At 39.2% G+C, this 13,480-nt stretch overlaps 1 protein-coding gene across 3 annotated transcripts in view; it reads left to right on the top strand.

Moving 5' to 3' along the window:
* ARHGAP22 (Rho GTPase activating protein 22) overlaps nucleotides 1–13,480 on the top strand; it is a 119,929-nt gene that overhangs the window by 16,072 nt on the left and 90,377 nt on the right. For all 3 annotated transcript variants that reach the window (XM_072340480.1, XM_072340479.1, XM_072340481.1), the window contains exon 3: nucleotides 5,901–5,988. In XM_072340480.1, the coding sequence (XP_072196581.1) occupies nucleotides 5,901–5,988 (88 nt within the window). The remainder of the gene's footprint in view (nucleotides 1–5,900; nucleotides 5,989–13,480) is intronic.

Raw genomic sequence — 13,480 nt, 5'->3', positions numbered from 1 at the left:
GACTCCTGGACTGGGGAACATTTTGTATGGTTCCTTCTACCTCCTGATGACTGGGATGGAATCCTTGTCTTCCTACAGATGGCAGGCACTCTGACATGCATCTTGACTACCATGAAGCTCATAATAGCAGTTTCTACTCTTCTTTAACAGTTCTATGTATATGAAAGCCTTAATCTTGACAGGTTACTATTATACCACCAAAAAACTTTAAAAATCTATATGCTTATGTTGTACAAATAACTGCTAAAGTCATTGATGTTCCAAGTTTTCTATGTAGTGTTGTTACTAAAACACAGGATTGACTTTTCTGTAATGGGTGTGGATGTATGTGTGTATGTTTATGTAAGCCTCTCTAATACCATTAAAACCCTAAATAACACATGTGAGTCCCTCCCAGGCTGAGATCACAGCTGCATATGAGGTGATTCGGCCTCTTCCTGATTCAGTTCATAGCAGCTCATAAAACAAATCTAACTAGGTTTGTTTCTCATCTCTTCAGGCCTTGAACTGGTGCAGAAGATTAGGGTAGGTCTTCTGTTGTGTAAGGATCTCCAGAATACAGCCGAAGATGCAGTATATTATTTATCTACAGGAAGAGTTATGTAGATTGCAGAAAGCATTACTGAAGGTGACTTTAAGTGTTAAATTCTCCAGCAGCTATAAACACTTCAGCAAAAATATTTGTGCTTGGTGCTCCCCCTGGCTAAGTGTGCAAGATCAAGAGGTTAGAATGGGATGTTTTCTCAGCATTGTGTTTCATTGGTTGTTTTTAGTGCTTGCTGGCTTTTTATCAGACAGTACTGACAATGGCTTCTTATAGCTGTGTGAATGAAGCGTTAAGCTCTGACTTTATTCTTACTATGAAAAGTTTGCCTAACTGTAAGACTGTCCTATTAGTCATTATTGCATGTGTTTACAGCAAAAAATGAACAAAAGGGCTGGGGAGGATATTTTTCCTGACTGCCTCTCTCTTCCTTTGATCCCCTTTGGACAACTACTGAAAAGTCAGTGAGAAGAGTAAAGAATACCTTACTGTGAATGTAGTAAGGTAGTTGCTAAAAATACTGTTTTGTTTTTTTTTTTCCCTACTAATGGAGATGTTAGTGGTTGCATGCTTAAATTTTTTACTTACATGATAGGAAAGGAGAAGATGGTTTCTTTGCTAGTACTGGTCTAAAGCCTTTATTTTTTGACTGCTTATGCAGAGTTAGTTACAAAGGGACTGTAGCTGCACAGATGCAAAAGTCTTGTTGAATCTCTCTTTGAGGTACCTTGACTGAATAATGGCAATTGCAACCAGTTCCTTTTTTCCTTGGTGAACATCGTGCTTTTCTGTTGCCCCTGTGATTTTTTTTTTATTTTTTTTTTTAATTTTTTTTTTTAATTTTTTTTTTTTTAATTTATTGTCTTTGGCTGTGTTATTGTTTCAGAGCTAAGAGAAGGAAATTGTCATGTGAGAAAGGGAAACTGCTTAAAGCCTTTTTTCACTATGGAATAAAGCTTTCAGAAACTCACTCCATCAGTGGTAACTAAATCTCATGGTGGTAGGTGGTGGAATCTGGCTCATGGTAGCTATAAAAGTGTGGGAGCATTAAAGAAGATTTTAAAAAATCAGTGTGTTTCAAGCAGTTGCTTTTATGGCCTTAAGTTCGGTGGTGTGAGTAGAAACATGCTATAACTGAGTAATGTAATGGTGCAACCTGCTGAGACTCTGGATGTGCCTGAACTGTCCTGATCTAGAATAAAGAGGTACATAAACCAGTATTTCAGGGATGGGGAATGGATAATTGCAGTTTTCTGTTCCTACTGCTTTTTTGTTACATGTTCAACAACCCTAAGCTGATAATGCTAGGCTTTAATATTCCATAAAATTTGCAGTACAGTTGGAGCTATGAGAATTTTTTTAATCCTTGTAACTTGACAAATTTGTTACTTGCTGCATATAAGCAGACAAGTAGGAACTGTAAAATGTGTGGAATTATTGGAGCTTAAAGGGATGAAAGCTGGTAGTGTTTTCAGCAAATAACAGTTTGGGAGTGTGTAGCTGGAATACAGATTGAAAGAAGACCAAAAATCGGTGTACTGGTTATAGTGTGTATTTTTCCTACCCTCAGAACACTTATTCCTGAAGAAAGTATGTAGAGTGTGAATTTCTGCTTCTAATCTATGATTATGGATCTTAAGGGGAAGATTTCTTGCTATACAGTCATTAAAGCTTATGGCTCAGAGGAGCTTCTTATTCAAGTTCTTCAGTACACCTGTAAGATATTCTTGTAGCATTTGAGATAAGTGATTGAAGTAGTGTATTAGGTAACATATTTTATATAGTCATTGTTTTAACTGTCATGCCTGTAACCATACTGTTGAACAGAGAGAACATAATTGAATAAGCCAGATCGAGTCTCTGTACTGCTGCTTCCTGATGAGTCAGTACAGGCATAGTGACAGTCTATGTGGTACCGTTGCCATCCATACATGCATTATAGGTCTATTATTAAGCATGCAGCTGTAACAAGTGGTTTAACTGTTACATGTAAATTTAATTTTATTCTGAAATCTGTTTTCCCTTGCGAGCCTGAAACATTTATGCCAGATGGATGAGGGTTTTGGCAGCATCTTAGATCTTGCATGCATTTGGTCAGGGATTCAATCCATCCTTATGGATAGGGTGTTATGTAAAGACTGAATAGATTTGAACTTGGAATAATCTGTTACTGCTCAGGACCCTGTGAGTGACAACTGGGTTTTGCTGCTTGAAGGTGAGATTCTCATCTTCATATACAAAGCACAGTGAGAGCTGGATGCTTCAAGTTTCTTGATGCAGCTCTTGTAACGGTTGCAAAAACAGGGTTTGTGTCCTATGTGAGTTAAGAGCATGTATCTCAAAAGCAAGAAGTACTTTTGGAACTCATAGATGATGACTATTGGTTGGGCTTCTGGGGAATGGTGGGACAAGAATACAGATATGCTGTCATGACACAGCAAAACAGTTTGTCCCTGAGAAAGCTCTGTTACAGGCTGTGTAGAGACTTATAATCAACTGATAGTAATACTTAATTTGCTTAAGTTCTAAAGATACTTGTCCTTTTAAAAAATGTGTTTGAAATGTTAAGCGTGGCCTGCAGGTTTGTATGCAGAAACTAAATCAATAGCTTAACTGAAATTCTAATTGATCTTCTGTCTGTTTGATTATTTATATGCGCTCTGAAAGGAGATCATATTCTTTTATTTGACAGATTAAAAAAATAATAAATTATGCCCTAATGCTTCAAGAGAAACCTTAAATGATGTTGCTTTTTCATAGATGTTTCATTGCAAGATTTTATGAAAGAATTGTGCTTCCATGTTTGTAGGGCGAATTATAGCATGGTTTTCAAGGGAGCAATATCTGTAAAGATGGAGCTATGGTGTATTGACAGGTGAGTGCCCTGAATTTACTGGAGTGAGGGGGATCTACTTAGTTACAGTGCATGAATTTGTGTGTACTGGTGTGTTGTGGAACATAGTTGCAGCTGCACAGTCGGTTCCATTAGGCTGCCTTCTGTGCTGAAGGCTAGGGTGGGAACTTGGAGCTATTGCTTTTCTGGAATATTTTCTGCGGTGTCTCATGAGGAAAGAGGAAAGGAAGGAGTGACCTGCAAAGAGCTTTTGATGTTCTCAGTAATTCTGTCAATATTATGTGGTTTTTAAAGTAGCTATGAGTTTGCTTCTATTCCCAAAGCAGGTGGTAGCATATGCCCATCCTCTGTTTACAGGGGAGCGGAAGCTGCTCTGCATCTAATTCATTAATCTTTTCTCAGTATTGACTTTGTATGATTAAAAAGCTTTAGTGCATCTGCAGTGGGCTTGAATTGTGCCTGCCAGAAAGCAGCAGAACTTTTTTTTGGTGTGTTCTGGCCTCAGGGCTTCAAAGATAAAGCTGTATACAGGACCTCTCTGCACCATTTTGAATAGCTTGTGATGTGCTGTCATTTTATTCTGCCTTTCCAGTGTTTCATTTGGAGTGACTTCAGCACATCTTCTAATTTCAGTGAATCTCAAAAACAAAAATACAGAACAATGTCATTTGGTGGAAAGTATACTGAAAGCTCATATTGTTTTGTTGGTTTTCATTTTAATTTACAACTATTCTAGATAATCCACTCAGTATGGACTTAGTTACTTTCCTGCACTGTGTCTTTCCCCACTCTTAACTTTGTCCTAATGTACAGACAGGAGTTGAGCCCTCAGGCTCAGTTCTGCAGTGCTATCTGGAGATGCTGCTAAAGCATTGAATTTGCATCTAGTCAATGAATAAAGATGGCAGTGATGTTTGCCCTGTAAGAGATTTATAATGGGACACCTGAATGGGTGAGAATAACATGGTGGCTGCATGTGCAACATGGGGGTTTGTCATAACACAAACTTGGTGAATATTTTTATCTGTTACGCTGGGTTAAAGGAGAACTCCCACTGAAGTTGTTGACAGGAATTAACTAGCTGTTAGTTAATGCTTTCTGGTAGCTTCTAACCCCCATCATTCTATGATTATTCCATAATTTGGCAATGAAACTACCGTGGAGATCATCTTTGTTCAGCTAAATATGACATGTTAGGATAGGTACTTCGCTATCCTTAGCATGAAGTGTGTATCTGGGGGCAGAGCTGGGCCCTGCTGTTCTACTCCCTAGTCCCATCATGTAAGCATTTTTAACAGTGGCTGTGTGGAAGGCAGTGTTATGAAAATTGAGATATTGATGCTCTGGAAGCAGCTGTATTTTAGGGACCAGTGCAAAAAAGAAGCTTTCCACTAGCATGCTGCATGTCACTGCTTTTCTTATCAGACTCTGCCTTCACAGTGCCTGGTATGGGACAGGACTTCTCAGTTGGTCTTACTAGGGGTAAGAGCTACAACAATGCCTTTAAAATATGACTGCGTTGCCATCAAAGATTTTTCCTCAAGGAACAAACCTAAAAGAGGGTAAAGTTATTATAAAAAATTGCATCTGAACCTCCAGTTTACTGGAAGCTCTGTAACCCACTGCACACTACTTGAACTGTCCGATCATCTTAGGGATGACAACCACTGCTTGAGGAAAGAGGGGAATGACTTAGTCATGAAATGAGGCTTGTTTCTGGGGTGTGCTGTGGCATATATCAAGTTAGACCTTGAGGAATAACTCTGATTCGATCCATCATTAATTTACTTCCCAAGAAGGATTGCTAATGCAGTCTGAGTGGCTGTGGAGCAAGGACGTGTCAATGTATTTAAATGTAGTAATGTCATTCTACCAGTGATTGCAGCTGTCAGAACTGATATGTTCTTGCTAAGTAAATCTTTTTTTTTTTATCTTTATGGTTCTGTTTGTTTAAAGTACTTCATAGTGTGTGAGGCAGATTAGACAGCTGTAAGCTGGTTCCCTGTTACTGTCTGGAGAAGTATGTTCTTCCCTAGAAGAAGTGGTTGCAGTAGGAATGCTCTGCATAATTTCCTGAAATCTGTAGCAAGATGTGCAAGAACCTGATCTGAAGATCTTTGCTACATACTCACCTATGACCTGAAAGTACTTTCCAGAGATGGGCCTACATTGCAGCTCTGAAAAATTAAAAGGTTAAAGAAGAGTAGATATGAGAAGAAACTTTTCTAAGGAACACTTAGTTAAGGAAAGAGGAATCACCTGTGTATACCTGGAGTATAGCTATTCTAGAGGAAAGATCATTTGACCAGAAGTATCCAGAAAGGACTGGTGAACTAGATGCTAATCAGCTCAAGTCTTTTTCTTGTTCAGATGCAGAGAGGCTGGAAAAGAGAATGGCTTAGTATAAGATCAGAGCTTAAATGAACAGTGTCTGTTATGTTTGTCTTTTCTTTACTCTTTCCATTGCCCTTCCCATTTTACTGGTGTTTGTGTCCCTTACAGGGTCTCATTCTGCTGCAAGGCAATCAAGTGAATGAACTGCCACCTAATCCTGATGAGCCTGGAAAACATCTATTTGAAATTGCCCCAGGTAGGCCAGCAAGTCCTTCTACTTCGTGTAACCTCAGCTACTCCCTTTAGTTATCATCAGTGATATGAGCTGCATGGCTTGCTTGAATTCCAGGCATTCTGATACACTAGTCAAGTTATCTAGAGAAATTGAGAAATAGGGCTTGATAGAATTATTTGCTGTGATAGTCTTTCTTTTGGATGGAACTGCTGCCGTGGCACCTCATGAGAATAGTTGAAATGTATCACACCCCTGGACTTTCCTGTTTTGAGGGGGCTTGTGGCCAGCAGTGCTGTGTGGTCTCACTGTAGCATGGTTTTCTGGTTGTTGTAGATTATGGCAGGCACTGCCATGGAATGCAGAGCTTACAGAAAAGAGACATGCAGTGTGTGGATGTAATTTCTTTTCCTTATGAGATTTAATTAAAATATAGTCCTTGAATAATTGTTTGTTTGGTTTTTTTTAAACTGAAAAATTCAGAGAATACTTAGGCTGCCATGGAAAACTGGATTTTTTTTTTAAAGGTAGAAAATCCAATAATGCCATAATTTTATACAAGACTTCTGAAATCATTTTAGCTCCTTTGTAAACACTTTGTGTGCACTGTCTTCCTATATGTATTTCAAGCTCACTGTCACAGCCCAGGAGCAATTGTTCTCACTTGATACAGTTATAATTGTACCTTGGTAGAGTTTGTCCCTGTGGTTAAATTTAAAGGCAGTGTATTTTGGGAGTAACTTCAGGTGTTAAGATCTGAAGAGAAGTGCTGCACTGATGAGAAAGGTGTGCCTCTTTATGCCTGTCTACTAATACCTGAAGACTGAGTTGCTGAAAACAATAAAGGACATGCAGCTGGCTCCGTTATACTTTCACTCACTGTCCATTTTTTCCTTCCTGCACTACTTGTCGTTATTTTCTGGCATTGTTTGTTTCTCCAAAAGTGTTGGTACTTTTTTTAGAGTAAGTTGGAGGAAAAAATAAAAAGGCAGCCTGTGATAATATCAAAAGGAATGTACAGCATAGGGTACACTTGTCCAGATAGTAGCTGCTACTGCATTGGAGGTAGATGTGCATTTATTTGTGTGTTAGAACCTGTTTTCTTGCCACCTAATCAGGCTGGGCATAAAATGTTAAGAGTGTACAATGCAGACATGGTATCAGTGCAAGAAGAACAGACAGTACTGAAAGGCTCTCAATTGTATAAACAGGCAGAGTTTACAATAATTCACTGTTAGCATTCTGTTTGACACAGGAAGCTACTTTGAGAGAAGATACTTGCTTTTTCTCTTCTTTATCACTACATGTTATCTGGTAGTGCTTCTTTTTCTTCATATTTTTCCACACTTTCAAAGGCTGGGCCCTACAAACAAATTAGCAGGGTATTGTGCTCAGTGTTGCTTACATGTGGGCATCTCCTAGAGAATGGTATTAATTGCTTGAATGTGACAGATCTTATATACTATTTCACAAAGATTGTGCACTCTAGTATTCTTGCCATACTGTGAACTGGGCTGTGAAGGCACTTGGATTTTCCTGATTGTGAATGTATCCATGTGTTCTGGCACTTAACAATTAACTGAGCCACTGGGTAAATGGGTATTCTTCACTTCTTGCCATGTCATGGTTCAAAACCATGACAGCCTGTTAAGTTTTATGTCTGTGGGTTGTAAAATAGTTCTCATGAGCCATGAATGGTGATTGCTTCAATGGAGTTGGCAACAACAATGCTGTGTTGCTACTTGAGAAAGGCTCTCCAAGAAGATGGAAGAAAGCAATAGTTTTGAGACCCAGGACGCTTTTCTGTTCTTTTTCATCACTGCTCTTTTCTGGGCTCCCAGGAACAACTATTTACTCTTAGTGAACCTCTGTCCTGCCAGCAAAATTTAAATGTTTTCTCTACTGTGTGGAGCTGAATCTGTTCACATCTGTAGGGAGCTTGTTTGCTACACAGCTAGCAAGTATTGAAAGATGCTATAAATAGCCAGTCAATACAGAATGTGACATAGCACAGATGTCCCTGAAGAATGTCGCTTGAAGAGTTTCCTATTCTCTTCACAGTACATTTATTCTGGGCTGATTTTTGCATAAGTGCCTTTTCTTTCTTGCATGTCTTCTGAAATGAGTGCTTGCTAGCCCACAGAACATCCACATAGTGAACAGTTCTTAGATGGGTGCCAGACAGAGAAGGGAACACAAATAATTTTGCAGGACCCAAGGCATTATTTTTCCATTAGCTCCCATCTTTTCTTGTGTTGATGCTGTGATCATATTTCTGGTTAATTGTGTTCCTGTTCTCCCAGTGTAAAGTTGGTGCTATGTAGTCTCTGTAAGGGTGATAAGATCTTTCAGTGTTTTTAACTAAGTTGAGGATCGTGTTAACACAAGCACATTTCTGTTACTGTAAATAAAGATATGAGTGTTTTTTCTTCTTTCTACAGTATGTGCAAAATGCAGAGCTTTAACAAAATTCAAAGCAGTGCTGTATTCCTGATGTTTCTATACTGTCCTGATACCACCTTAACTGGCAAAGAGAGGCTGAGATCCATTCTTGTAGTTTCTGACAAGGAAATGTCCCAAACTTTGGATTGTAGCACCAGTTCTCTCTGAAAACCTACTTCATGTTTGATAGCTAGGGTTTCAGCATTCTTATTACTGGAACAGTTGCCTAGAGCTTACCACCTGTTTTTGTGCTGTCAGCTTGCCAGTGGGTGCTGCTTCCTCAGAGTGCAGGGACTAGAGATTAACAGCATGTCCTGCACTGTAACAGAGTCTGTATTGATTTTCTGCTGAGTAACAAGAACTAATGATGGGCATTGTGTATTATTCATGTTTCATCGAGTTCATTTATAAGCTGTATAGTGCAGCTGGGAGAAGGGTTAACTGGGGACGTGAGAGACTGTAGAACAGTTCTGCAGTCAAACCAGTGTTGTATCTAGTGGCAGCACTTTCTGAACCACCTCCTTTGGCAGAAATATTCTCTATCATCTGGATAGACTGTGCATTTCTGGACTCTTTTTAAAGCACGTTCATGCTTTCCTCTCTTGCGGCTACTAAAGCTTAAAGTGGAATGGCAGGGTAAAGCATGGACACTTCACTGATTGCTCTTATGTTCCAGGGTGCATTGGTGAGGCAGTGATTCTATAAAATTACTGGGGGGGTCTGAGACCAAGTGCAAAGTTTAATCATTTCGGGATGATGTTCACATGTGGCAGTTAGTATCTCGAGTGTCCTAGAGGAGTATTAATGGCTTAAATGCTTCTGAGATTTTAATATCTAGAAGTCTGATCTACAGTGGAGCTGCCATTGCTACTGGTTGACCTTTAATTCTTCAAGAAGTCTGGAGTGCAACTGAAGGCAGAATATTTATGTCACTGAAAGTGGCAACTATTTTAGGAAATATAAGCTAGACTTCCCATGTATTAAGGAGAGATAAAAGTAAAATATTTTCTCTGAGCTGCTTTTATAAAGGAGTGCCTAGCACAGCAACATTTTGCATGCTTTCTTTCTTGATAGTCTGGGAACTTGATATTGCCTTGCAGTTTGTCTTTAAGACCTTCATGGTAATACACCAGGTACATTTGTAATACCAGATACTTCTGCTGGGCTTTTGTCTGCTGCAGGGACTCCTTACCTGCAAGATGAGTGCAGCCTAAGTTTCTTAGGATACGTGTATCCTGTACTTTCGTAACAAGAAATGCAGTAACTTTGACGTGTGCTCTGCTTGCTCCATCAGCTCTTGAGCACTAGATGGTGCTGGTTCTTTCCACCTTGTGCTTGGAAACTTGCTACAGGTTTTGGTATATTCTGAGTCAACTGAATGTGAGTCCCTCTTGTAGGAGGAAATTAGCCTCTCCTTGTTTTTCTTTTTTTTCTTTTTTTCTTTTTTTTTTTTGTTTTTTTTTTTTTTTTGTTTTTTGGTTTTTTTTTTGTCTCCTCAAAAGCAATTCAAGTGAGAATTTCTAAAAGTGCTGTTGCCTATCCTGTGAAGCATTACTGTGCTTGTAGGTAGAATATAGCATTGCATAGATTTCCAAACGTTTGCCCTGCCATAAGCAATTTAGTCTTCTTGGATCCTTAAAAGGCTACCGCAGATTTTCTGCTGCAGTCACAGGTACCAAAATCAACAGTGTTTGAAAGCATTCAAGTTCTTTGCCTGTTTCATGTTAGGGTGGATATGGTGGATATCCTTTTGGAAGAGCAAAGCATGTTCTGTATGGACGTGCATAATGGCTGTGTTGGGAAGCCATTTAAATCTAGGCCTCTGCTCTTTAAGGCAAACACTCCTCATCTGGGGTTTACCAGCTATTTTGTATCTCTGTTTTTTCCCCATCCTGAACCTGAGAGCCTTACTTTTCAGAAAATCTGTTCTCTTTTTTTTTTTTTTTTTTTTTTTTTTTTTTCTTCCTCTGCATGGATGTTCAGGTAAGAGTTTGATGAAATGTCTCACTGCATTGCTTCTTAGGAATTTGCCTGAAATACATTAATGGTCTTCCTCAGGGCAGCTCTTTTTCCTCTGCTGAAATAATTTTATCTGGGAAAGGTTTTCATGGCCTGGCCAGATCCTGACAACTTAATTTGGGATCAACAATAGCATTACGGGGCTGACAGTATTTCTGTGTTTGTTGAATAAATTGATTTGAGTTAAGCAACTGTTGTCTGGGAAAGTTAATGGAGACCCTGGCTTTGTTCATGAAGGCATTAGACACTAACAATTCAAATCTTCTGCAGGCAGGGATCTCTTCTTACTAATCTCCTGACCCATGATGTCTCTGAGTACTTAACTGTACCATACCACTGATGAGTCTTTCTTGAAAGACAACCTGACAAAAGAGACAGAAAACTTGCCATCTGAATTCAGTGTAATCTTTACTGATTTCAGTAATGTTATGTTAGGTCCAGTGGTGTACGGAGATCAATACTTTATTGCTTACTTAAGGCAGTGGCTCATTGCTGTTTAAGGTCTTAATACAGCATCCAGACTTATAGATGCATTACTATGCTTCTCTTCCTCCTGAGGGCAGTGATGCTCTCTCATAGTTATGAATGTCTTGGCTCAAATTCAAAACATATTGAAGGGCATCAAAAGGTACCTGAAGCCAGTAAATTGCTTTTATTTTTCCCCCTTACCATATGCAGTGCCCAAGGCTTACATTTGCATTTGGCATGCAAAGATTCTGCTTCATGAAATAAACAAAACCCTGCCTTTGTTTCATTAGATGTGTTTGATCTATTGCCTACATCCATCAGTGCTCTGGGACCTTGGATAGTTTAAAGTGATCTTGGAAATGGACTGTGACAGCCTATGAGTTCTTCTGTCCTAGAATCTGCATCTCCAAGAGAAACCCTACATCTGATCCCTAATCACTAGCACCTAGATATCTTGAGTGCAAGCACTGGCTTTCAACAAAAATGCTTGTTTTTTACAACTTCAATTGCAACAGCATGTGTCCTGCTAGCAAAGGAGTGTGAGGCTTAAGGAGCTTCATGAATTGTTTTTTCTTCTAGTGGAGACCATTAAGATGCAATTTCTAGTGCAAATTAGGTAAGATTTTGAGCTCTTCATCTTAAGATGTTCCAGAGTAAGATCTGAATACTTTGCCTAAAGGATGATCTGTTAAACCCTGAAGAGCATGTGGTTAGCAGAAAGGTAAATATATTTAGCATTTTGGTGCAGAAATAGCTTTGTTTCATATAAGATTGTTTCAACAAGAAACAATCTGCCTGTATTTCTTGCTAATTCACCAGAAATGAAGTCTTCAGTGCTGTCTTGCCTCTTGTGTGCTCTGATGGTACTGGTTGGATGTTCAGCTGTGTTCTGCACACGAAGCAGCTGTATTCCCCTTTTGCAATAAGGATGAGCAAGTTCTGTGTTTTATGCAGTGTTTGAGATGCCTCAGATGAAGATACTCTAGCAGATTAGCATGAAGTAAAGCAAAATAAAACTTGATAACTAGTGACGTAGTTCATAGAACACAACAAATTCAGATGTAATAAAGATGAGTGTTTGAGGTCAGCGTCAACATAAAGAAGGAAAATATTAACTAAAGGGAAGTTTACCCCCAAACCATAAATGTTTTACCAGATGAATAGTTGTACTGAGGCGAGTTGAACTCTTAAGTCGTGTGGCATTGGGCCTTTTGAGGTTCATCTGACTTGCCTTTTGGTATTTAATGGGTTAATTCTTTTCCATAGCTGCCCTGAAACAGTCAGTTCACTTTACTGATAAAGTGTATTTCAGATTAATTTGTGGGCTTCTGTTGGTCGTACGAGCAAGAGAGTTGGGTTTGCTTGCTCTTTTCCATAGGTTGTCCTTGGGACTGCTTTTGTTTAGTTTTTCTACACTTGAACTTTTTAAGGGTCACAGTCTCTGCTGAGTGGTTCCTCTTTCTTTCCTTGTTTCTTTCTTTAAACTCAGGTAGTAGAAGTAAATAGTTGAATTTTGAGGGGGTGGATGATGATTCTTGGAGGCTTATATTATTTAAGTCTATGGATCCCGAAGCTGTCAGCAGATGCACGTCTGTTGTGGTGTTTGTGCTGCTTTTGTGCTTGATGGAATAAAAAAGGAATAAAACAGGAATAAAAGTCTCTTAAGTTTGTAAATGTAAAATTATGTGGATGGGAAACTTAATTTCTGCTCCACTCATACTGTTATCACAGTAACTGTAACATGTGCAGCATTTAATGACTTGTAGCTTTTCTCTGATTTCCTGCCTGTTTTGGGTTGCCATAGATTGAGTTTCTGTGGTATGCAGCAGGTGCAGGCTATGCAGAATATACATACTTTACCCCCTATCTTCTTTCCTGTCCTCTGAGTAGTTCTTCAGTCACATCATGTTCATTGAAAACAGGGCAAGAAGCAGGGCTGTCTGTCTGTAAACCAGGTCTGGACATCACCTAAGTGAAAGAAACCAAAATGTTTGTTCCCCAGAATGCTCCAGAAGGGAGTTCTGACAACTATAGACCATTCCTTATCTAAAGAATAGAGATGAAATTGTAATCTGGGAACATGCTGTGTAATAGCAAACTGTTAGGCAGCACTTCAGCTGCGACTGAGGTAGCTGTTAGTGCTGGTTTCTGGACTGCTCAGTATAATATTCTGATTTGAAAGTGCTGTCTGCAGGTTGTTATGGTAAGCAAAAGAGAACACATTTCCTTTTCATACAACCCATGCAATAGCACAGTGGGAAGGAACAGTGAAGCTGATAACGTGCTACTCCAGCATCTGAGTAGCAGTCTGATTGGTAAGCTGCTATCTGATATGTTTATGAAGCTGTTTGTGAATGCTGCTCTAATGTCAATTGGAAATGGCAGTGGGCCTGATGTCAGACAGCTGTGATGGTTCACATGCAACCCACTCTGTATTTGGCTGAAATGCTTCAGGGATAGCCAGTGTGCTATCAGTGTGAGTCAGCTTGTGCTGGGCTGCCTGAACCTCAGAGGGAAGGAAGAAATAGGCCACAGGCAATACATCTTTGCCCTAACACTTAAGATTTATGCTTTATTAAGTAATAAT

The sequence above is a fragment of the Excalfactoria chinensis genome, chromosome 6, assembly GCF_039878825.1.
Source record: "Excalfactoria chinensis isolate bCotChi1 chromosome 6, bCotChi1.hap2, whole genome shotgun sequence".
Lineage (NCBI taxonomy): Eukaryota > Metazoa > Chordata > Aves > Galliformes > Phasianidae > Excalfactoria > Excalfactoria chinensis.
This window is presented reverse-complemented; position numbering and strand designations above follow the sequence as displayed.